The sequence below is a fragment of the Marmota monax genome, unplaced genomic scaffold (genome assembly GCF_021218885.2).
Source record: "Marmota monax isolate L192 unplaced genomic scaffold, Marmota_monax_Labrador192_F-V1.1 WCK01_AAM20220418_F8-fsc00100, whole genome shotgun sequence".
NCBI classification, from domain to species: Eukaryota; Metazoa; Chordata; class Mammalia; order Rodentia; family Sciuridae; genus Marmota; species Marmota monax.
The window spans coordinates 3,650,892-3,676,371 of record NW_026693872.1 but is presented as its reverse complement, the minus strand read 5'-3'; the positions used below and the strand labels follow the sequence as shown (position 1 = coordinate 3,676,371).

The 25,480-nt window shown below is 38.6% G+C and overlaps 2 protein-coding genes and 5 non-coding genes across 9 annotated transcripts; 6 read left to right on the top strand and 1 right to left on the bottom strand.

The window, feature by feature from the left end:
* Positions 1-599: 599 nt before the first annotated feature.
* On the top strand, positions 600-6,807 carry Eif4a2 (eukaryotic translation initiation factor 4A2). 3 transcript variants are annotated; one of them, XR_006855721.2, is made up of 12 exons: positions 600-701; positions 1,507-1,552; positions 1,642-1,774; positions 2,058-2,197; positions 2,958-3,126; positions 3,216-3,325; positions 3,557-3,700; positions 3,988-4,125; positions 4,365-4,454; positions 4,691-4,770; positions 5,190-5,300; positions 6,015-6,155. XR_006855721.2 is itself a non-coding variant. In XM_046462603.2 (11 exons), the coding sequence occupies exons 1-11, from the start codon at positions 673-675 to the stop codon at positions 6,157-6,159; spliced, it is 1,224 nt and encodes a 407-aa protein (XP_046318559.1). In that variant the 5' UTR covers positions 600-672; the 3' UTR covers positions 6,160-6,807. The 3 variants fall into 3 exon arrangements, 1 of the variants encoding a protein (XP_046318559.1); XR_006855722.2 differs by having other exon boundaries at positions 5,190-5,296; positions 6,015-6,154; XM_046462603.2 differs by lacking the exon at positions 5,190-5,300 and having other exon boundaries at positions 6,015-6,807.
* Positions 1,889-1,957, top strand: LOC124105489 (small nucleolar RNA SNORD2). The gene has a single exon (XR_006855744.1). It is a non-coding gene; the product is annotated as a small nucleolar RNA SNORD2 (small nucleolar RNA).
* Positions 3,361-3,487, top strand: LOC124105485 (small nucleolar RNA SNORA63). Its single transcript, XR_006855739.1, has one exon. It is a non-coding gene; the product is annotated as a small nucleolar RNA SNORA63 (small nucleolar RNA).
* Positions 3,732-3,911, top strand: LOC124105488 (small nucleolar RNA SNORA81). Its single transcript, XR_006855742.1, has one exon. It is a non-coding gene; the product is annotated as a small nucleolar RNA SNORA81 (small nucleolar RNA).
* Positions 4,170-4,301, top strand: LOC124105483 (small nucleolar RNA SNORA63). The gene has a single exon (XR_006855738.1). It is a non-coding gene; the product is annotated as a small nucleolar RNA SNORA63 (small nucleolar RNA).
* LOC124105486 (small nucleolar RNA SNORA4) lies at positions 4,491-4,630 on the top strand. Its single transcript, XR_006855740.1, has one exon. It is a non-coding gene; the product is annotated as a small nucleolar RNA SNORA4 (small nucleolar RNA).
* A 10-nt stretch (positions 6,808-6,817) lies between the features above and the next one.
* On the bottom strand, positions 6,818-22,757 carry Rfc4 (replication factor C subunit 4). Its single transcript, XM_046462604.2, has 11 exons — positions 22,516-22,757; positions 21,140-21,282; positions 19,508-19,586; positions 14,879-14,958; positions 11,808-11,927; positions 9,344-9,487; positions 8,780-8,900; positions 8,080-8,205; positions 7,235-7,315; positions 7,048-7,164; positions 6,818-6,972 (listed from the first exon to the last, which is right to left on the bottom strand). The coding sequence occupies exons 2-11, from the start codon at positions 21,268-21,270 to the stop codon at positions 6,877-6,879; spliced, it is 1,095 nt and encodes a 364-aa protein (XP_046318560.1). The 5' UTR covers positions 21,271-21,282; positions 22,516-22,757; the 3' UTR covers positions 6,818-6,876.
* Between the last annotated feature and the right edge of the window lie 2,723 nt (positions 22,758-25,480).

Sequence of the window (25,480 nt, the reverse complement as noted above, 5' to 3'; positions counted from 1 at the left end):
GCAAAATGTACCGGCAAACCGGATTTTCTGGCATGTGCTGGGTGGCCGACATTTTCCCTAGCAGGGGTCTCACACTTTCAAGATCTAAATGGATGTTAAATGATGGGGTTAAACGCCTGGCGGCTCTTTACCGTCAAATTAAATAGTGGTGAGAAGAGGCGGAATAACCTGATTCTCCTCCAGTCTACAACACGGAGATGCCAGTCCCTCCGTTACCTCACCCCCGGCTGCGACCTCGGAGCGGGGCCCGCGGGCGCCCGGCCGCGAGTTAACCGCGCGCCCCAGGCTTCCGCCTCCCGGGCGGGCCCCCGCTCCCCAGCCCGCCTCTGCGTCGGGGACGCGGAAACCCCGTAGGAGCAGGGCGGGTGGGGAGCGGTGTTTGTCTCCCTGCTGCAATATTCTTCCGCCGCGAAGTAAAGAGTTCCAGCCCTCCTCTCGATCCTAGGATTTCCAGCGATCCTGCAAAGTCGAAAAACTATGAAATCTGTATTTTCTCATCGACTCGCTTAGGATTTCACCTGAGGTAATGACCTCAGGATCACAATTTTGCGGCTACCGATGAGAGACAAGTAAATTCCTCCGCAAGAAACGGGTTCCGGCCACGAGCCTATAAAAAACCGGTGGCGGGGTGCTGCTGTCTTTTCAGTCGGTCGCTGAGTGGTTCTTCGGATCATGTCTGGTGGCTCCGCGGATTATAACAGGTATGGCGCCTTTCCGGTGGTGGTGTTGAATAGTGAAGGTTACGTAGCGCCAGAGATTGTAGTGGATGGCTTGGAGGCACGAAACTCCAGGTACATCGACGTTTCCTTGGGGTACTATGCCCCTATGTGCCCTTCGAGAAGCTTCCATGATGGGTTGGGCCCCGAGATGCGGGTAGAGAGAGCGAGGGCCCGGAAACGGAGTGTGAAGGGGGTCTTTTCTGACAAACGCATTAGAGGAAAGTGGCTGCTTCCCCTCCCAGTGCAGCAAGGTATACATTTAGTTTTAAAGCCCTCGTTCTGTGTAGTGTAACCCAGTCCCAAAGCTTTATTTGCCGCCAACGGCCCGAGTTGGGGGTCCTAGGCTGTAGCTGAGGGCGGTGGGTCGCTGCGGCGCGCACCCCGTGGCCCGAAGACAGTGGGGCCTGGGCCTGCAGCTGGAGCGCCGGCGAACCGTTGGCATAGCCCTTTGCAGGCCCCTTCGCCGGCGTCAATCACCCCGGCTTGCGCAGAGTTAGGGGCGGAGCTCCTGGCGTGAAGCTCTCGCGAGACCCTCCGCTGCCGAAACGGGAGCATTTGGAGCTCTGGCCTAAGGGGAAGGGGGCTGATTAGTATTTGTGGGCCTGCTTTTACAGTTGTCCACAGCCCTGAACCTTGGGGAAGGCCCACGGTTCCTAATGCGCCCTGCAGCATCTGCTTCGTTTGCTCTTTTAAGACTACACGTGTAGGGAGGGCATTGACAAAGTTTGAAAAGGTTAAGGTGGCTTGGGAAAGGGATGTTGCCTAACTGCGGTGTTCTTGTCATCAGAGAACATGGAGGCCCAGAGGGAATGGACCCCGATGGTGTCATCGAGGTAAGAAATGGGTGTGGATTTTTGAAGGTCTTGAAAGGTGAGTGTCTTCATCTTACTTAATTGTTTTGTAATTTTTTTTAACTTAACAGAGCAACTGGAATGAGATTGTTGATAACTTTGATGATATGAATTTAAAGGAGTCTCTTCTTCGGGGCATCTATGCTTATGGTTTTGAGAAGCCTTCAGCTATTCAACAGAGAGCTATTATTCCCTGTATTAAAGGTAAAAGAAAACTCTTGGCATTTAAAAAGAATTCACTGTTATACCTTGATGTGGACCATAAAAAAGGGAAAAGTAACCTCTGGGGGACTACTAGCACCTATTTGTATTCCTTAAAAGTGAAATGATGGCAAACATCTTTCGGGACTGACCTGAAATGAAGAAAATACTCATTGCTGATCACTTGAATATTGGGCATAATTCATGTTCCAACTGGAATACATGGTGTGAAGTAGAAGTGACGATTTGATGTGGGATCGGTAAATATGTATCCTACTTTTTTTAGGGTATGATGTGATTGCTCAAGCTCAGTCAGGTACTGGCAAGACAGCCACATTTGCTATTTCCATCCTGCAACAGTTGGAGATTGAGTTCAAGGAGACCCAAGCACTAGTATTGGCCCCCACCAGAGAACTGGCTCAACAGGTATTGATAGTGTAGTTCAAAAAAACTGCTTGCGTGTTGCATAGGTTTCAGGTTTCACAACTGTCAAGAATTTAAAACAGCTTAAATTGGTCCTTTCAGAGCCCTCCTTTTTAAATTGTCCATGCATGCAGGGAGTTTTTGTTCAAAGTTAAGCAGGAAATGTGTGTGTAGGTATGTTTTACTAGGGTTGTATACCAAAAGATTGTGAATCCAAAGCTTTCTGTTTAGGGTGAACTAGATTTGTACCTGTTTTTTAGTTTGAATGCAGTTGTGCAACATGAAAACTGCAGTGACATGTTACCATTTGACTGTCTCAGTAGTTTGTGATGCATCTGTTGCATGCTATGTTTTCAAAGCTCACTGCTGTATTGGCTTTGAAGTAAACCTTTCTAATAAAGCTGCAGGCTTTATTAAGGTTAAGGCACCATACCCTGTGGGAGAAATCAATATTTGCCCAAGCTGTAATTACATTCATTACTTGATTCACTGTTTACACCTTACACAGTGAAGAATAATGTAGGAAATGTTACTTAATTACTTGATATCTGGGTCAGCAGGATCCAACTTATGACAGGGCACAAGACAGAAAAGAATTGTATCTTGAAGTAGTTAGGTCAATCTGCATTTTAAGCTTGGAAGTAGTTCTGTGCTATGCATGCATACAAGCTGTTGACAGACCAAAAACTTGCCATTATGCTTTGGAAGTTAGTCACGGTATATACTTTTACAGGACAATAATTAATTTTTAAAATTTTTTTAGATCCAAAAGGTGATTCTGGCACTTGGAGACTATATGGGAGCAACTTGTCATGCCTGCATTGGTGGAACAAATGTTCGAAATGAAATGCAAAAACTGCAGGCTGAAGCACCACATATTGTTGTTGGCACACCAGGGAGAGTGTTTGATATGTTAAACAGAAGATATCTTTGTAAGTATTATCTTAATATGGTTTATTTTTACTATTAGACTCAAATTCATTAATGGAGAGATGATACAATATGACTTTGTTATTAACAGCTCCAAAATGGATCAAAATGTTTGTTTTGGATGAAGCAGATGAAATGTTGAGCCGAGGGTTTAAGGATCAAATCTATGAGATTTTCCAAAAATTAAATACAAGTATTCAGGTAAGCTTTATTTCACTCTTCAGAGGTTTTGTTTAAGGCAGGTACAGTTACAATATAACTGAAGTGTTTTATTGTCGTTCCCCCTGCTTAAAGCATTTGATACATTACTATCTCTGTCTAGTTCATTCCATGATAAGACAAGAGACGCTTGGTGTCAAACATTATTCTGTTTTTTTTGTTGTTCTTTTTGTGCTATCTATTTCCGTGACAACATTTTTTTCCCTCTCTAAGGTTGTGTTGCTTTCTGCCACAATGCCAACAGATGTGTTGGAAGTGACCAAAAAATTTATGAGAGATCCAATTCGAATTCTGGTGAAGAAGGAAGAATTGACCCTTGAAGGAATCAAACAGTTTTACATTAATGTTGAAAGAGAGGTAATTTTGTCTATTGTTACGAGAGATTTTTACCTTCTTGTATAAGCACTGTGCTAAAATTGCAGAAGCTAGGATCATATCTTGGTTTTTGCAATAATGCTAGCAGAGTACACACAAGAAGAAAATTAACTGCACTGGATCCTAAAAAGACTGGGGTGGACCTCTTTCTTAATGTCCAGTGTCCTTTGTCTTAAGATTTGGTGCAACATATATTACACAGACTTATGGAAAGAATTTCTAACGAACAGTAGAAATCTAAGTTTGTTTTTTTCTTTGAAATGCTTTAGGAGTGGAAGTTGGACACACTTTGTGACTTGTACGAGACACTGACCATTACGCAGGCTGTGATTTTTCTCAATACAAGGCGCAAAGTGGACTGGCTCACTGAAAAAATGCATGCCAGGGACTTCACAGTTTCTGCTCTGGTAAGAAATGTTCTTAGTAATCTAAACATTGAATATTCATTTTTAAGCAGGATTCAGACTACAATATAGCTGTTAAGTGCTGTGTTGTCGTTCCCCCTGCTCAAAATAAAGTTGTTTCTTACCTATACCTGTCTGCTATACCCCTATAGCAGCCAGGGACGCTTGGTCTCATACATGTTCATAAAATTAAATGTTGACCTGACTGGTGATTCTTGAATTAAGGTTTTTTTCATTTGCAGCATGGTGACATGGACCAGAAAGAGAGAGATGTTATCATGAGGGAATTCCGATCAGGGTCAAGCCGAGTTCTGATCACTACTGACTTGTTGGTAAGTATATATGTACTTTGCTGTTTTTTAAGTAATATACCAAGAGTTAATATATTTGGGAAGGTTTTTTTAATAGCCTTTACCAGATTGGGCTGTTTGGGAGAAAAATAAAAGACCACGCTCCACAGTGGGCTATACCGCTTTGTATAGTTCATTACTATTTTGTGGCCTACATTATATAGGCATCTCCCAGTGTTTTTGAATAGGACTCTGAAATATACACTGTTTTATTTCAGGCTCGTGGGATTGATGTGCAACAAGTGTCTTTGGTTATAAACTATGATCTACCTACCAATCGTGAAAACTATATTCACAGGTGAGAACATCTTGACTTTGTATATTTGAAATAAATTCATATTTCTTTTTTTATATGAAAGGCACTGTCATCAGGGAATAGTCAGTAAAGATAGTAACAGATGTAATTTACATTGTACTTGGGAAGATTGGTCAGAACAAAGTGGGAAAACTTGTACTCTTTGGCCCAGTTTGTGCACATACAATACTGAACAGGTTGCTTTAGATCTGTTGGTTGTCTTAGCGTATGTTTGAGCTTTATTTTTAGTGATGCTCTTTGTCCATGTGCTTTTTCTTGGTGATTCTATAATTGGGATTTTTCTTGGTGTCGCCTGGTAGCAATTTGAGTGATCCCTGGTTTAGTTATAGTGGCTTTATCCCTAAATAAATTGAATTGTACTTTGTTATATGATGTAAAAAAAGACTTTTTAAAAAATACAGGAGTCGATAGCAGCAGTTGATGACGAGATGGCGCTCAGAAACGGCGTTGACGTAATTTAGGACGTGGAATCATAAGCGAAACAGCACACTGTTTGAATAAAGAGCGAGTCGGTATTTATATTTGTTTTTCTTTTGTCATGATTATTTGATATTTTAAGTTGCTCCAGCCAAGGCATTTTGTATGCTAGCATTTGTTAGGGAGCATTAGGTGGTTGTATTGTCTGGTTTCTATAGGAAGGTAGAGAGCTGTTTTCGAGGTAAACACGTTTGAGTAATTTTGAGTATAACGTGTGAAACTGAGCAAAAAAAAGCAGTGATAAGTTTGGGTTACCATACCAAAATTAGTTTTCCCACTGGAAAAAAAGTTGTGAGTTTTAGAAAATAGTTAACCTTGCAGCATTTGTATTTACAGTTTACAGTTCCAGAAGTGCGTCGAAATGGATTACATAACTGTTCTCTTTGTTTTATTCCTGGTGTTTACATCTGTCCCAGGCTGACAACTGCTCTTGGCTGGCCCACTTTGGTATGGGCTTTAATTTCACTACCCCAAACACAATACTTGTCATCTGCTTTATAATAATGCTCAAGACGCCTGATAAAATCTCATTTTGCAGCCAGACAAGCCTTGAATCCTTTTGGCACTAACTGCAAAGGAAGATTTTTTTCTCTAGATATTGATTTAGCAGCTAGTGCTCCAATTAGAAGCACGATAACCTTGATAAGTAAACAGCAGCTGATGGTTAACAAGTGGATCCTCATGTTCAGTAGTTCATAAAAGTATGCAAGAAGTAATTTTCTGATTGCTGGTTTCTTTCTCTTATACAGAATTGGCAGAGGGGGTCGATTTGGGAGGAAAGGTGTGGCTATAAACTTTGTTACTGAAGAAGACAAGAGGATTCTTCGTGACATTGAGACTTTCTACAATACTACAGTGGAGGAAATGCCCATGAATGTGGCTGACCTTATTTAATTCCTGGGATGAGATATATTTGAATGCAGTGCTCGCTGTTGCTGAATAGGCGATCACAACGTGCATTGTGCTTCTTTGGGAATATTTGGATCTTGTCTCAATGCTCATAACGGATCAGAAATACAGATTTTGATAGCAAAGCGACATTAGTCGTGAGCTCTTGTGAGGAAAGTCATCGGCTTTATCCTCTTTAGAGTTAGACTGTTGGGGTGGGTATAAAAGATGGGGTCTGTAAAATCTTTCTTTCTTAGAAATTTATTTCCTAGTTCTGTAGAAATGGTTGTATTAGATGTTCTCTATCATTTAATAATATACTTGTGGACTAAAAGATATAAGTGCTGTATAAAATCAGCCAATTATGTTAAACTAGCATATCTGCCTTTATTGTGTTTGTCATTAGCCTGAATAGAAAGGCCTTTAAAATTGATTTTTTTTTTTTTTTAGAAAGCATTTGAATGCATTTTGTTTGGTATTGTATTTATTCAATAAAGTATTTAATTAGTGCTAAGTGTGAACTGGACCCTGTTGCTAAGCCCCAGCAAGCAATCATATCCTAGGTAGGGTGAAACCCCCAGTAAAATTGCCATATTGCACATGTCTTAATGAAGTTTGAATGTTAAATAAATTGTATATTCACTTTAAAAAAGATGCTCTGGCCATTTTATTTTCTCTCAAAACCTTTTATTTACAAAAGTCATTTTATTCACTTTATTGACCTTAACAGTTCTGAGTTAATTGCTGCATCAGGGTTGCACACAGGCCAATCAATTGCAGGTGTTCATCAGCGCCATCTGCTAAGCATTTATCAACTTCCTACAAGAAATAATTTTTAAAAAGTTGGTAAACAACTCAGATAAATAATCTAGGGTAATCATGGTATGTACTCACCGCAAGCTTTTCTGTAATGATGGACTTCTGTTTGTCAGAAAGGTTATCATTTTCTACAACCACATCATGGAGTTGATTTATAAGTTGAGTGGCTGCATGACCCTCATCTATCAATTCCTGTGTAACAGAAAAAATTGTTACGGTAAGATCACTTAAGTTTTACCCCAAGTTTGGTAACTGGTTTTACCTTCACTACAGCTTCCAGTTTATCAAAGGAGCCACTCTGACATGCAGCAAATATTCCATCAATTGCCTCAGCTGGTATGACCTAAAAGGTATAAAAAAAAGATCATTTCAGTATAGATTTCATACTTAGAATAGTGAGGTGGCCTATGTGTGCAAAAGGAGTTATCCTCATCTTCCCAACTGATGAACTCTTGTGAAGAAGAAACTTGGAACAAGAATAGCAGTACTCTGTCTGGTCAGTGGGTGAGTGAGGGTACCCACCCTTTTCCTGATCCTTAAGGGCAAGCAGTTTTCTGAAAAATGGGAATGATGTTTTGAATGTAATCACTGAGGTGAGTTTTGATAATGATTTCGAATGTTGAAATATACCTTTTGTTTAAAGTTTTGCCCTGTATCCATGGATTTACCCTACTGCAGATGGAAAATATTTGAAAGTTTGCATGTGCCCTGAATTTCCCTAAACAACATAAAAACTAGCACAAAGAAAGGTGAATACAATTGATTACATGTGAACATTACATAATTTGCATAAAGGATTTGAATGAACTTTCTTGGATTTTTTGTGGGGGAAGGGCTGTTCTGGACTCAATCCCCCACAGATATTAAGGGATAACAGGGTGCTTTAACAGAATACCTAATGTGCCTAATGCTATACCTTTTATACTTAAAAATCGAATAATGTACTTGATGAACTGAAAAAGCAGCGTTACCTCCTCTAGTATCCTGGTACCCAGTTTATTCCCATATTACATATTCTAGTGTACATAATAGCACCATAAATATCTGGGCAAAATTTTCAAACAGCCACAAATAAAACAACTATAATGAATTTATCTAGTTTCTTACCCCAGCAATGTCTGTGATCACTTTTTCCATGACTTCCTTTCCACCTGTTAATCGAGTAGCACTTTGAAGAAATGTAATGGCTTTCCTTAAGTCTCCCTCTGATACTTTAACTAGATAAGCTATTCCCTGAAAAGAAAATAGGGGGGTTTTTTAATTTTTTTTTTTTTTTTTTTGTGTGTGTGTGTATGTGTGTAGTGGGGATTCAATCAAGAGGCTCTTCATCCCTGAGCTCCATCTCCAGCTCTTTTTCATTGTTTGAGATAGGGTCTTGCAAAGTTGCCCAGACTGGCTGGCTTTGAAGTTGAGATCCTCCTGCCTCAGCCTCCCTAGTTGGTGGGAATAAACTATGATGACCAGTTAGAGCCTTTTGATTTTAATGAAATCCATATTTATCCTATTTCCTGGATCACAGAAAATAAGCAAAGGAAATTCAAATTATGGTTGAGTTCTGAGTAAGGACCTTATCACTTGAAGTGTATTATTAGACTATTTGTTGCAGTATTTGTCTTGTATATGTGACCTCAATTTTGGGTGTCTGAAAGAAATTAGCTTAAATAATTTAACAGTAGTAAACCTTTAACTCCTAGACATTCCAACTGTTGCTCATCTAGCTTCAGTTTGCCTGAAAAATATAGTAGGGTCACAGTGATAAATTTCTTTCCAGACCTCTTCATGGACATTCATCAAAGGAATTACTTACCTCATTACTAATTTTGACATTTTCCTTCTCAGCAATGTCTAGTAATCGCTGATGTTGAGTTTTATCTGATAAAGGCTTGAAGCGGAATTTTGAACATCTAGAGGTCAAGGGTTCAATTATTCTACAAAAGAATGAGAGGGAAAAAAACCCCACTTATTAAGAACAAATCAAGATGGAATGTTAATACAGTCTTTAAATCAAAATAAAATTGCCTTACAAGTGGTATCAACAACTATATTTGAAGTGATATGCTGATTACTCTGATCCATTACATGTATATATGCAGAAAAATGTCACGTTAGCCCATAAATATGTTCACTTTCTACATGTCAATTAAAAAAATAGACTGGCCAGGCATGATGGTGCATGCCTGTAATCCCAGAGGCTGGGGGGGTGGGGGGGGCTGAGACAGGAGGATCACTGGTTCAAAGCCAGCCTAAGCAACCTCAAAACCTCGAGGCACTAAGCAACTCAGTGAGACCCTGTCTCTTGAGTGTCCCTGAGTTCAATCCCCAGTACCAAAATAAATAAGACTGCCTAGCATCTACAGGGAAACATACATACCTACTAATATAGTTACAGATGAGACAGAAACGTGTGGTTTTAGACTCTTTCTCCATAGTTCGTCTTAAAGCTGCCTGAGCAGCTGAGGTCATGGAATCAGCTTCATCCAAAATTACAATTTTAAAAGGAGGACATGGCTTCCCACTAAATTGGAGAAACACATAGGAATCAGATTTTAGCATGTATTGTTTTTAACAGCTTTGCTGATATATACATACAGTTCACCCAATTAAAGTATACAATGTTTTTTAGTATATGGTAGTCCCCAGTGGATGTCTGAAATTGGAGTATTAGTCCATACACACCATGTTTTTTTCCCCTATACTTACATAGCTATGGTGAAGTTTAATAGGCATAAGAGATCAGTAGTATTTAGCAACACATTTCTTTCCAGACCTCTTTATGGGTATTCATGAGGCCAGCCAATAAAATGAAATAATTTTATCAAATCATCAATATATATTTAGTGATTGCCAGCATCACTCTTTTTGTGTTTGGAGGGTATTACGTGTTACTTGAACACAAATTCCATGATATTGTGACAGTTCTGATAACCAAGATGGCGACTGAGTGACTAATAGGTGGAATGCACATACAGCGTGGACATGACATGCTGTATAAAGGAATGAATGATTCATGTACCAGGCAGGACAGAATTGAGATTTCATCACACACACTACTTGATGGCTTGTAGTTTGAAAATTGTTTATTTCTAGAATTTTCCGTGTAATATTTTCAGATCACAATTGACCACAGGTAACTCAAATTACAGAAAGTCAAAACAGTGTGCAGTGGGGGCATTACCATGTTCACGAATTGTACAACCATTACCACAGTCTAAATTTACAATATTTTTTACACCCAAAGAAATCTTGTATCCATTAGGAGTCACTCTTATCGTCCCCCAAATCTGCCAGCTCTAGGCAATCACTATTGTACTTTCTGAACTATTTATCCATTAATCATTTGGATATTTGGGTTTCCATGTTTTGGTTATTAGGAATAATGTTATGGATTTTATTCACATTTTTGAGCAGTCATGCATTTTCATTTTTTTTATGGGTTATGTACCTGGGGTAGAACTGCTGGGTCACATGATAATTCTGCTTAACTTTTAGAAGAACTGCCAAACTGTTTTCCAAGAGACTTTATTTTACATTCCATCTAGCAATGTATGAAGTTTATAATTTCTCCACATCTTTGTCAACAACTTATTCTCAATTTAGAATAATTTTAGCCAGGTAGTAGGTATAAAGTAGGATTTCATCATGGTTTTGATTTTTATTTGCTTAATGATGTTGAAGAGCATTGTTTTCACATTTTTAAAAAATATTTATTTACTTGCAGATGAAAACACAATATATTTATTTTTATGTGGTGCTGAGGCTCGAACCCAGTGCCTCACACATGCAAGGCAAGCACTTTACCACCGGGCCCCGGCCCCAGCCCCAGCCCCAGCCCCAGCCCCACCCCCTGTTTTCACATCTTAAAGGCCATTTGTATAGCTTTTTTTTTTAATTGAGAAATGTGTATTTGGATTCCTTTACCCATTTTTTAGTTGGGTTATTACTGTTATTTGGCATTGTGAACTGAACTAAGAGCTATATTCTGTTTTTTTAATCTTGTTTTGAGATGAAGTTCCTGCCAAGTTGCTTAGGCTGGCCTCAAACCAGTAATCTCCCTGCCTCATGATCCTGAGTTGTGCTGGGCTATTATTGAGTTTTAAGAATTCTTTATCTATATTAGTCACTTATTAGAGATAGATTGAAAGAAAAAAAAATTAGTCATTCACTTTCTACAAATTTTAAAGTGTTCTGATGTAAAATTTAACTCTGCCACCTAAGCTCTGTGTGCTTCAGGCATGACAGTCATATTTTAATTACCAATAGTGTTTTTTTTCACTCTAAAACTATCCCAGTTTCAAAGAAATTTTGTGGTAACTCAAGCTATGAAATATACACTAAACTAAAGAGTTTATCTGACAAGGGAGGTAACTTGTTTTCTAACATAATTATAAAAGTTAAAGAAGCTCAAAATTTGGCAGGACATTTATTGTCTTAGTCCATTTTGTGTTGCTACAAAAAAGCAAAACCCTGGGCAATTTATAAAGAAAATACATTTATTTCTGTCAGTTCTGGAGGCTAGGAAGCCCACAATTGAGGGACTGTATGTATCTGTTGAGGGCTGTCTTGTTATAACATGGCAGAAAGCATCAAATGGCAAGACAGAGGCTGCTTATGCGATCTCGCTTCCTCTTATAAAGCCACTGATGTCATCATGGGAGCCCTGCCCTCTCATCTATTCTCCTAATTATCTCCCAACATTTCACCTCCAAGTACCATTAACATTAGAATTTGAAGATTGTTTCAACATATAAACTTTTGTGTGGCATATGCAGACCACAGCCTACATTTAAAACAAATAAAATTACATGCCATGGAGAAGGGAAGGCAAGTTTACTTACTCTGAACGACTTCCTGACACAGTTAATTGAGCAAAATTTTTCACCTTCTCTCGAACTACTTGTATTCCACGTTCATCAGATGCATTTAACTCAAGAACTCTTAATCGAAACAGTTCAGGCCTATTTAAATATGAAACAAATATACAATAAATATGAAATATTAACACTGCAAATAAATATGAACATAAATATGTTCATAAATATGAACACTGTAGACCATTCAAGTAACCTAGGCCTATCACATTTTAACATTTGAACATTGAAATAGTTTAAAATCCACCTAGTATACAAAATACATAGAAGGTATGTGAGCAAGTCTGTGTTCTTTCTTTTGCAGAGTCATGTAGTTAACAAGTTAGCTTTATTCATGCATTAAAAAAAACGCTACATAAGAAAATATGTAAAATTTTAGTCCTCTTGATATAGTATAATAATTATTTTGCCATGATATAAGAACCAATGTAACCTGGGCGTGGTGGCACATGCAGCTTGGGAGGCTAAGGCAGAAGGATCAAGAGTTAATAAAGCCAGCCTCACCAAAAGTGAGGTGCTAAACAACTCAGTGAGACTCTGTTTCTAAATAAAATTCAAAATAGGGCTGGGGATATGGCTCAGTGGTCAAGTGCCCCAGAGTTTAATCCCCGGTACCGAGGAAAAAAAAAAAAAAGGAACCATTGTAAATGTTATTTAATGGTTATATAATAATTCCTTACTGGATTTACTTAACATACTTAACTGTTAGAATTCTTGATACTTGAGCACTTTTCAAATCATTTCCAGAGTGTAGCTTATTATAAGGAAAGTCACTGGATTAAAACATGAACAGGTTTTTTTTTTTTTCCTCTGTGTGTGTGTGTGTGTGTGTGTGTGTAGCTTGAGATCAAACCCAGGGCCTTGTACATGCTGGATAAGTGTTCTACCATTGAACTATATACACCCTCAGCCTTAACATGAACAGTTGCCCCCCACCCCAGTACTGGGGACTGAACTCAGGACCTGGTGCATGCTAGGCAAGTACTCTCCACTGAGCTACCTCCCTAGCTCTGGCATGAACAGTTAGATGAGTTTTTAAAAACATTACTAACAGTAGTATACGCTTACTATGGAGAAATCAAAAGAAAATAAAAATACCTGGCATGCCCCGTCAAACCACTGGTCTGAAACTACCCTCTAGTCTTTTCTCTACATATATTTTAAATTAAAAAAACAAAACAAAACAACAACAACAAAAACAAGACTGGCTAGAGGTATAGCTCAGTGGTAGAGTGTGTACTTAGCATGTATGAAGAACTGAGCTCAATCTTAAACACCACCCCTGCATCCCACAAGAGATTTAGTTTTGTTTTTATTTTTCCCAATTGAAGCACCAAGTAACACAGTGAGACCCTGTCTTTAAATAAAATACAAAATAGGGCTCGGGATGTGGCTCAGTGGTTGAATGTCCCTGAGTTCAATTCCCAGTATCAAAAAAAAAAAATCTGAGAAACAAAAGTTGCTGGTCTAAGCTGGGTGTGATGGGGCATCCTTGTATTCCAAGCTACTAGGGAAGCTGAGGCAGGAGGATCCCCAGTTTGAGGCCAGCCTGGGCAACTTAGCGAGACCCTACCTCAATATAAAAAAACACAAGAAAGTCTGGGCAGTGGTAGAGCATCCATGGGTTGAATCCTCAGTAATGAAAAAAGAAAGTTGTCATCTAATAAATCTAAGGCTATAGCAGCTTCTTCTTTTGTCTTCCCTTACACTGTGACACAATTATCCTTTCATGTTTGGTGTTTCAGAGGCAACTATTATTTTCATACGTAGGGTTTCTGATGTACCCCATGGCTATAGGCCTAATAAAAAATTCTGGGTAAATTCAAGACAGCCTTTGTTATGTTTGTGCATGTTTCACTATATTTAGATGCAGGCCACTATCAATACACATTTTGTATATGTATTACATAAGGTAAAAAATACGTGAGAACTGCGAGGGTCCGCTTTTTATTGAGATACTAATTTATTAGACAAATTGCTCAAAACTACAAGGCGTCTTAAATAGCTGATATCTGAGCTCATTGTTTCACAGCAAGAGGAAGTGGCTTTGAAATTATTACCGTAGTACAATATGTACTACAGTTAATTTTATGTAGTTAGAATTAATTACTGCATCTTGACATTTGTTTACATTTCTGACTTTGAATAGCATTATATACAAATTGTGTCTGTACAGATAAGTTTTGACACATTTTTAAATTTAGATTTGTGTATATTTTATGGTAGTAATGACAAAATAGACTGTTATTGACATTTTATGCATTTATGACATGCCCTTTTCTTAAATTTTTCAATATTTACAGATTACATGATTCTTCAAGTTTTTCCAAATTTTTGCAAATCTTCAAAAAAAGATACATATAATTATACCTATACAGTTCAAATCCAAGTGGTTGAAGGGCCAACTGTCCATCTATTAACTCCTCTAGAAGAGTTGACTATACCAGTCAGTCAAACAAGGAAGAGGAATCGAAGAAGAAATGTCACAGGGAGACTTTTCTGGTGTACCTGGAATTAAACTCCATCAACTACCACTTACTCTGCTTACACTCAGGAGGCTTGAGGGCAGAAGCTCGCCTGGCTGGCCACTCAAGGCAGGCAGGGACTAAGAAATCCAGATCAGGGGCAACTCAAGAGGGGTGATGCAGAAAATAATAGCAGTTTCTATCTCAAAGATACAGATGAAACATTACAAGGGTGCTTGTAATTAATGACCAGGGACAGGGTGGTCCTCTGGGCTCCAAAATCATAACAAAAAAGTTATAGAAAATAATTTAAAGAAAAAAAATCACAAGCTCCCTATGTTATAGTACATTCAAATATTTGAACAAAGTTCAGAATGCAGGTTACAAAAGATGTAGGTAGCTAATTTACTGGGGAGGAGGGGATGAATTGGGATTAATAAAAGTTCAGAAATAAAAATAAACCCAAGAACCTCACAGAAACTAAATGAAAATTTTTAGAGAAAAGTAGTACCAAAGATTTTTGGTGTCAAATCTTTAAAAAGGTGAGAGAGTGTTTGATTAAATTCAGCTTACCCAAAGAGTTCTCTAGCAGCTGCCAAAATGGTGGATGTCTTCCCAGTTCCAGGTGGCCCATAAAATAAGAGATTAGGTAGCTGTGGAAATTAAATTTTAACTTTTATCAATTGTATTCGGCACAAATAGATGAAATGATGACTGCAAATGTCTGTGGAACAGTTTAGTGATCTCCCTAGTAGAGAAGATACATGTGTGTAGCTATTAAGATTCCTTAATCTAACTGGTATCATAGTACTAACAGTTCTAAATACTGCTTTTTAATATACTATCACTTTTTTCCCCAAAGTATCTTTCTAATCTCTTAAATTGAACCAATATCTATGTTTCTTGTATTTATGACCTACTTATGTCTGAAGGGAATCTCAGGCTTTTGATTTCTTTGTTCAAGATTGGGTGAGACTTTATATAAAGATGTAGCTGTTTCAAAGGGGAAAGAGATCAAAAGGGTAATGGGATTTGGCCAACACTGAGGAAAAAGGACTGAAAAAGGCATACAAGAGCTTTGAATGAGAACAAAAATATTTAAACAACAACAAAAAAACCCCAAACATCTATAAAGCCCTAGACACTACACCACATCATGACTGTGTACCCTGTAGGGATGCCCACAAGAAAGGGAGAATTCATTAGAAGAAAGGATAAAATGAAATGACTAGCGATCTTCTTTTATACCTTTAATCTAGCTAGTTTGGCTCCTATCAACTAGGCAATTGATCTGTGGTAAAGATTAATAAATGTATTACATTTTAATGAGCTCCATTCTAAAACCATGCATTCTTTTTTGGGGTACCAGAGATTGAAACCAGGATCAATAAATCACTGAGCCACATTCCCAGCCCTTTTTTATGTCAGAGTCTCGCTAAATCCTTAGGATCTCATTAAGTTACTGGGGTTGGACTTCAATTTGCAATCCTCCTGCTTCAGCCCTGAAAGTTGCTGGAATTACAGGCATGAGTCACAGTGCCCAGCTGAAACTACATTCTTCAGTAAGTCCTCTAAGGTAAGGAAATCATTACATACAGGACACTAGGAAGTAGTTTATTTGCTTTCATTTTTGCCTGACCACCCTGTCCATTAATTCTTCACCAAATCAAATATCACTGTGCTTGTTATTTAAACCTTATCACTGGCTTCACACTCTACTTAGGAAGAAACCACAAAGGGCTCGGGATATGGCTCAGAGGTTAAATGCTTGCCTAGCATGTGAAAGGCCCTGGGTTCAATCCTCAGCACAGCCCGCCTCACTTCCCTGGCAAAAAAGGGAAAAAAACAGACAAAAATCCACAAGCTGCTTACCATGACCTGTAAGGACTTCTATGACTTGCCCATCACCCTCACCTTCCAGGCTCCAGCTTTAATGGCTTCCAATAGCTAAGTATTTTCAGGCCCAGCAATATATTGTTCCCATGACCTAGAATCTGACATTACTCTTTTTTACCTGGCAAACTCCTAATGCATTACAAGTTGGACATCTTCCCTCACCATCCAATCTAAAGTGGGTCTCCTCTCTTATTTGCTCACTTGTTTTTGTTGCATTTATTTCAGTTTACATTTATTTATGGTTATTTAATTGATGGTTTTAATTGTAAAATACCTAACTCCCTAGATGGTTTACTCAAAAAGACCAAGAATCTTATTTGTCCCAGTCACTTCTGTATCCTTAGCATCTACTATAGTATTCAGTACAGTGAATACTACTACAGTGTTTACCAAATAAATCAAAAACCAACATACAGGTAAATATACTAATTAAAAGACTACTGATTGGGGGCTGCGGTTGTGGCTCAGTGGTAGGCCACTTGCCTAGCCTATGTGAGGCACTGGGTTCTATTCTCAGTGCCACATATAAATAATGAATAAAATAAAGGTCCATCAACAATTAAAAGAAGGATTAAAAATAAGACTATTAATTGGTAACATATACCTTAAGATACAAACTATGAGGCTCTATTTAAAAGATTAAAAAAAACATTAAAAATATTCCTAGATTCCTTAGTTTTTAAGGTTATACCTGTTATTTTGATTGATGCATACCTCAACATTTGTAATGATTCATCCAAGTAATTAACTTATAACATACAATAATTTAAATTCTTTAAAACAGTAGAATTATCAAACCTTATATAATAGTCTGATATAAGTGGTACATTTAAGAACTGTGGAATATCACATCTTAAAACTGATTTTTTTTTTTTTGGGTGGGAACCAGGGATTGAACCCAGGGATGCTTAACCACTGAGCCACATCCCCACATCCCCTGCATTTTTAATTTTTTATTGTGAGACAGTTGCTTAGGGCCTTGCTAAGTTGCTGAAGCTAGCTTTGAACTTGCCATCTTCCTGCCTGAGCCTCTTGAGCTGTTAGGATTACAAGTGTGTGCTACTATGCCTGGCATAAAACTGATTTTGGAAAAAAAAAATTATTATAATTCTACCTTTGAAAGTAAATGAAGAAAGTATTTTTCTTTACTATTTAGAAGTTGAAAAATTATTTTTTGTTTTGTTTTGTAAAATTTGGTTTGAAAAGAAGCATTTTGGGTTTTTTTGTGGTACTGAGGATTTAATCCAGGGCCTTGTACTGTTCATGCTAGGCAAGTATTCTACCACTGAGTTATATCCCCAGTCCACAAAATATTAAAAAAGGGGTCACAAAACAAAGACCTTTATTCAATCTCAAGTCAAAAATTAAATCATAATCCTATAACATTTATTTAAAGAGCTGAAAATACTAGTAATTAAATTGGACCTATCTTGTGATGCAATTAAAATTGTACCACTGTGAAATTGTGAACCAAAACAAACACAATTAAAGAAAAGCTTTTAAATAGTTTTGTAACTGTAACTTCTTTCCAAAGGTGTACTGTAATACAGATTGAATGTCCATAATCTAAATTTCAGGCTCCAAAATCCAATCATTTTGAGTGTCAACATGATGCTACAAGTGTTTAGTTACCCTAAATACGTTATTTTTTTTCACTATCAGTGGAATGTCAATTTTTTTAAACTGTTAAGTGTGATGTATGAATAAATGTAGAAAATGATTGCTTATCAGCAGTATCTAAATTCAGAGTCAGGAATGACAGTGAAACCAAACAACCACACACTGTCTATGTGGGTGGATGATATGGTAACACTGCTGTTTCCTGATGGTTCAATGCACACAAACTTTGTTTCATACATGATAATTATTAAAGGTATTACATAAAATTACTTTTAGGGTTATGTGTATATGAAACATAAATAAATTTTGTATTTAGACTTGGATTCTATCCCTAAGATATTTCATTAGGTTTAAGACAAATATTCCAAAATTTGAAAAAAATTCAAAATCTAAAACATTTCTGGTTCCAAACATCTTGGATAAGGTATATTCAACCCACAGGGTAATTATAAGAGAACTATGGAAGCAAAAACCAAAGAACTTCATATTAAAAGCAGCCAGGTTTAAGGAAGTATATCTTGATTAACAAAACAAGCAATCCAACCATATCCTACTTTCATCTGTGACTTTCTTCATTGAGTTCTTAAAGTACTTGGGCACATCTTTATATACAATCTGAAATTTCTAATTCTTTACATGGGTTTATTTTGTCTCTGAATAATCTAAATGACAGGTTACTCGAGGATTATTTTATCTTATACATTACAGCTGGAGACAGAGAGCTTAAGCAGAATTAAATGCTCAATGATTTTATTTTTAATTTTTTGAACTGGGGATTAAACCTGTGGCACTCTATCACTGAACTAAGTCCCCAAATCTTTTTTATTTTTTGTTTTGAGGCAGGGTCTTGCTACAAGGCTTTGAACTTGCAATTCTCTTACCTCAGCCTCCCAAGTAGTTAGGATTACAGGCATGCAGCTTTAATGATTTTCTTATGCTGTAGTTCAAGCCAAATCGTAAAGTTTGAAAAGTGTGGCTCTTTATAACACATAACATTATCTATCAATTTCTTATTTATTTGGCTTGTTTATTGTCTCTTCTCACCAAAATAAAAGCTCATGAAAAAAGAAGCCCAGTCTGTTTTGTTCATGGTCTTTACTTACTTGAATACTCTGTAGCAATGCTACATATGACTGAACAGAAGATACTGTTATGGTTTATATCTTAAATCACTCCCAAAGATAGTATACTGGAGGCTTGGTTGCCAGCCTGGGGCACTACTGGGAGGCAGTGGAATCTTTAGGAGGTGGAGCCTAGTGGAAGGAAGTTAGGTCACTGGGAGCATACCTTGAAGGGAACATAGGGATCCCAGCCCCTTCTCTTGTAGCTTTCTGGCCACCATGAGGTGAGCAGCCTCCTCAGCCATGTACTTCCACCATGACATACTGTGCAGCCACAGGCCCAGAGCAATGTGGTCAAGCAACCACTGAAATCTCTAAAACTGTGAGCCAAACTAATCCATTCCTCCTGTAAATTGTTTATTTTAGGTATTTTTAACACAGCAATGGAAAGCTGCCTTATACAGATGCTTAATAAGCATTTGTTGAACTAACTGTTTGTACAGTTATCAAGGCATTGCTATACAGACTGGTATCTAATGAAGGCAAAAGGTTATAAACAAAGGAAGAGGGTGAATAAATTAATTCTTAAATTTCCCAATGACATTGAGCATCATCTGGTACTCACATCAGCTCCTTCTAAAGATTTTTTCAACACTGCAACTACTTCTTCTTGGAAAGCAACTTCATCTACACATTTTGGGCGACTGAGGGGATGGAAGGAAAAAAAGTTATTTAGCATTGGTAGCCACAGAAAAGACTCAAGTGTTTCTTCTTTTAAAATACCAGTAATAATTCTCACATATTGGGAATGAATTGGAAGAAGGTAGAAACCTCATTTGTATTTACCTTAAGTAATATATACTACAGAAGTAAAATAATTTTTTATCTCCCATCTGCACTGCTTGCAACAAGAATTAAGCAATGGGATTTTATTTTATATGCCACAAATGCCAACTGGATAAAAATTAAACGCTTGCCTAGAAAGTGTTATATTTTGACAAGATAAGATTATGAAGCTGATCTGAAAAGGGAGAACTATTTAATAATCTAAAGAAAGATAACTATGTTGGTTACATATATATACTTTAAAATGTGAATTGGCTAATGCCATTTTTTTCTTATTATCTAACTGTACCAAAAGGGCTAACAAAAACCAAGTTTAACCAATGTGAAGTATAAATTTCATCCTAAGTCATTAATTAGTGTTCTTAAGAAAAGCTAGAACAAAGTTATATATTCCCATCCCTGAGTAGACTTTGTGTTTAGTTAAGTAATCAAGTTTTTGATCCACATTTTCCTAATGAATAAGATTAATGCTAGGCAGGAATCATACCTCTATATATTACAAACCAGTGTCTCATGTTCAAATACTGCAAGTATTAGGCAGACAATGAGAGTGAAGAAAGCAGATGTACAGCAAGAAACAAGATAATAAGGACTATGGCAAATTAAGGAACACATGACCTTCCCAAAATGAGAAGCAATACACAAGTCCATTTAATTGTCATTGAGATCTTGCAGCCAATGCTGCCTGATCTCCTGAGAAGCTGAAAATATAGATTTTTCCCACTAATAATTTTTTAAATAATAAAAAAAAAAAATCTAGATTTTTGGGCTGAGTGTGTAGCTTAGTGGTAGAGTGCTTGCCTAGCATGTGGCATGCTGGGTTCATTCCTCAGTATTGACAATTAAAAAAAAAAAATCTTAAAAATCTAGATTTTTATAAGGAATACTGGTACCAAACAAAACATATGAGTACCTTACTTGGCCAATAAATAATTTGCAAACCCTTAATAACTGAGGCTATATCAATCCATTCAATGGTTACAATGACTTCTTATAATATCATTTACTGATGAAAATTAAAATGCCATTTCAAGGGTTGTGATGCCAAAAATGTATAAACAAAATTAGACAATTTCCACCTACTAGTAATAAAAAAGGAACATTTGGGTTATTTGGATTTAAGTAGAATTCCTGACAGCCAGTTTGCAAAAACTGTTTTCTTCATTTCTGTATCCCAGCCCCCCAAACTACAAACTTTAGCTATCAAGATTTACCAAATAAGGGAATTAAACTAGGTCACTGTAAGGTATCTTTCAATACCAAGTTTCTGTGATTTATATAATTGGGTGATTTTCAAGAACAGCATCTAAACAAAATGAACTAATTTCCCCTCACATTTTAAAAAAAGAAATCAGAACAGATTACAGCAGTAATTTATTAGCTATTTCCACAAAAATATAAGCGTTCTTACTATTTTTCCACCCATGGAACATGTTTGACTTTCTTGTTCTCACCACTGCTCCCTGCAGTGGCAGCTACTCCTCGATCCTTGGTTAATGGTGGTTTAGTACTGATAGATGTGCCTTTTAGAAATGCCTGCATGGTTACTTCACCCTGATGAAGTGCAAGACAATAAATAAATAAATAAATAAATAAATAAATAAATAAAATAAGGCTTTCTTGAAATCATTAAGAGAAAGTTTAGCCTGAAAGCACAATTACCTTGTGCAAAGGCATTCATAAATACTTATTGTAAGAACATCACCCCATGCCCCAGGATGCTCTGAATGCTTTGTACTGAAGGTTACAAGGGACACAAAAGAGGCCAAAGTTCTTAAGGAACTTAGAATGTATTTATAATGAAAAAGTTACAAAACAAATATAAATTGCGTATCAGAAAAAATTTTAAGAATTCCAAATGCATTGATAAATATGACACCACTAATAGGCAAATTGTATATGGACTTCTACAGTTTCTTCCATTTCAGTTATGGGTGAGATCTAGCTACACCCTGAAATGGACTCTGCAATTAGAAGTGCTGGGACCACAAATGATAACCTTCACTGCTACTTCAGCCGAGCTCCACTCAATGATCTATTTCATTGGCAAAGCCGGTGTCCAATTAAAGAAGCCCCCCTCCCACCCTCAATGGAGTAGGAAGAGTGGGGGACTCTTGTTAAAATGAAAATAGTTGTTTCTCTGTTAACATGTTCAATTGAAGAACCCAATACAGAAAAGCATGAGAAATCTAAAAAATTCAAATGAAGTCCCTTATACAGAAGATAGCTACTAACATTTGGGTAAATATTCTGCCAGGGTGTTTTCAGGGGGGAAAAAACCAAACAAAACACATCATTAGCCTGCCTGAAAATCCTTAGCATTAGTGGCAACTCTTTTTTTTTTTTTCCCCACTGCTGTATGCCCTCCGTGTTTAGAACCGTGCCTGGCACATGACAGATGCTCCATAACATTTGATGAATTAATTACCACCCACAAGACGGGATTTTCCCTTCTGCAAAAGGAGCTAAGGCCTATCCCATAAGACAGCTGAGTTAAGAAAGAAAACTGCGAACTCTCAGCTCTGCATGGCACTGACTATACATTCAATAAAATAAATTATTAATATCTGTAAGCGGCCAAGGGTCTTAACGTCTTTAGACTATTTCATCCCTGCTACAGGCTGCTAAAAATAATACGGCCCAAAGCTGGGCTCTAAGAGACGCTTACACCGAAACCCCGTCTCGCTAAGGGATGCGGGCGTGGGTGGGTATGCGAGATGGAAGACCTCACAGGGGCATTACGGGACCGGCAGGGAAGGCAAGCTCCACATTTCACCCGCTGGTCACCTGCAAACCCTGTTTCCCGCGCGGGAACCGCAGAGCCTGGGTCTTTCAGCCTCTCGTCACCGAAGCGAGTGGACTGCCGGCTCGTTCTGGGGTCTTCCGGAATGAGAAAAGGACGAGGTGGTGGCAAAGTCTCAGCTCTGTTCCTAATTCAGACAATAACGGGACCCGAAGACTTGCAGTAGGTGCAGTCTCTACAGTAGCCTCGGTTCCCGCCACGGAACGGCCGCGAAGGGCAGGGCGGGAGTATGCGCGCAGGACACGCGTCACTTCCGGCGGGACTCGCGCCGCGCGATGAGAACCCTTTGCGGATTGACACTTTAAGGCGCATCTTTAAGGCGACAGACGTTTCTAGAGGCATAGACTGGAACGGGCATAACTAAGGAGATGCGAATGAAATTTCACCCTGTCCTTTGCACCCACTCGAGACCGCCGGGTAAGGACACTTTAGTGCGACTGTCTCCAAATTAGTGGGTCCCGCGGACACGACGCTCTGGCGGGAAAGCGGCGCGCGGGCCGAGGGCCTGTAAACTTCATTTGTAGTCGTGGGGCATCTTGCCGGCGTTTCTGCGACGACACAGTTCGACTTGCAGCCTACTTTATCCCAAAGGACTGGGGTTGGGGAGCGTGGAGTCGATCTTTCGGCAGAAGAGGACACACTGTGGATCTTGTGCTTCGGTCCTTCTTGGTCACAGAACAAACCATTTGCCTTAAGGGCAGAGACATTTGAAGAAGGTGCGTATTGAAGGTACGTATTGAAGGTGGAGAGGAAGAGGATCCTCGAATGAGGGGTCCTCCACATTCCATGTCCATGCAGCCGTGGGCATCTAATTCCTGAACCCTGATCAGAAGTCTAGTAGCACACGTTTAATGAAAGCTAAACAATTGATAATAATGTCAGCTCCTCCAGGGTTCGTGCACTGTGGGCTCCAGGCAGGTATTTGAGATAAACCACCTTTATCTTTTCCAAATACTGGGTTTAGCCCTGAATTGTACATTAATCTTATTGAAATCTGATCCTTCTCAATGCTGCTGCCTCCACAGACCTTTGCTAATTAAAACTGTAAGGTTTGACGGGCACGATGGCTCAGGCCTGTAATCCCAGCCGCTCTGGAGGCTGAGTCAAGAGTTTCGAGAGTTCAAAGTCAGCCTCAGCAATGGAGAGGCGTTAAGCAACTCAGGGAAACCCTGTCTCTAAATAAAATATAAAATAGGGCTGGGGATGTGGCTCAGTCGTTGAGTGCCCCTGAGTTCAATCCCCAGTGCCCAAAAAAAAAAAAAAAAAGAAACAAAACAAAAACTATAAAGTTGACAAGGGTCTTCTGTAAGTGAACATGGAAAACCCAAACGCTGTGATAGGTGCTGACAATACAACAGGGAACAAGCTGGAAGATGCCTGCAAGTGGCTTTATGGACTAAAGTATTAGACAATGCGATGAGTTATGCAGAGGACCTAGTGAGGGAGGGTGAAAGGGAGAACATGCAACCCAGGCCCTAATCTAATCAAAGGGTTAACCAGATTTAACTAAGGGTATTTTATGCTACTTTGTATCTTCCACAGGTCCTATTACAATCCCTGGATAGTATAAAGCACACAGGTGCTTTATCTGGTCATTGCTTTACATTATTCTGATTAAACTGTACACTTAATGTTTAGACATTTTATTGCATGTAAATTAGACCTCAATAAAGTTGATAAGACAGATCTGTGAAAATAATGTGTGTCCATTCACTACTTGAACAAACACCATGACTGCGAAGAGGAAGTATTGTAATCCCATTTTACAGATAAGGAAGCAGTAGTCTTGTCCATTTGAACTGTTATAACAAAATAGACTAGGTGACTTATAAACAATAAACATCTAATTCTAGAGACTGGGGAGTCCCGAGGTCAAGGCATGAAGATTCAGTGTTGGGTCAAGGCTTGCTTCCTCATAAACACCCAGTCTTCTCACTTTAACCTCACATGGTGGAATTAACTCCTTCTGGCCTCCTTTAAAGGGCACTACTTCTTGTCAGGCAAGATGGCACATACTTATAACCTAATTTGTAATTCCAGCAGCTCTAGAGGCTGAGGCAGGAGGATCCCGAGTTGAAAGCCAGCCTGAGCAACTTAGTAAGGCCCTAAGCAACTCAGGGAGACCCTGTCACCAAATAAAATACAAAAAAAGGACTGGGGATAAGGCTCAGTGATTAAGTACCTCTGGGTTCACTCCCTGGTATCCCCCCCCCACACACACACACACCAAAAGACTAATCCATTCATGAGGTCTTCACCCTCATGACCTAATCACCTCCCTAAGCTCCCATGTCTTAAATCATTATCTTTGGAGGTATTATTTCAACATATAGACTTAGGGGTAACAAACATTCAAAGCACATCAAAGGTTAATAGCAAATAGGTGGCAAACATAGAATCCACATGTAGGACTGCCTGCCTGACTATAGAGTTGGGGCTTGTAATCAGTCACTGGGCAGGTCCAGAGTTGGCAGAAGGGTGACTTTATGTTAAGTAGGAAAAAAAATGCTAAATGATTTTTTGGGGAACGATAGCCAGTCTCTTTGCAGGGTTATTTCTGCCCAGGGAAATCCAAGCCACCCTAAAACTAACAATCTCAGATAATTAATTAGCAACAAACACACAGAAATATATTTATTTAATGTAAAGACCCTGAGAGATCTAGTCCCCATGGGTTCTGGAACAAGACAAAGGGAAAATGGCTCGGGTAGTTTATTTAAGGGGTACATCAAAGACCAGGATAAGGTTTCAAGGGCTGAGTCTTTGTTGGGGATATCTTGCAGTCAGCAGGTGGATTGACATCTTGGCAGGTCACACCCATCTCAGGTGCTGTGTGGGCCACAGCAGAGTGGGATAGAGATTCACATTGTCCCTGGGCAATTGACCAGAGGAAATGTCCACTGGTTATTCCCAGACACCAGATGTCTCTTTCTACAAGGCTTCCATGTG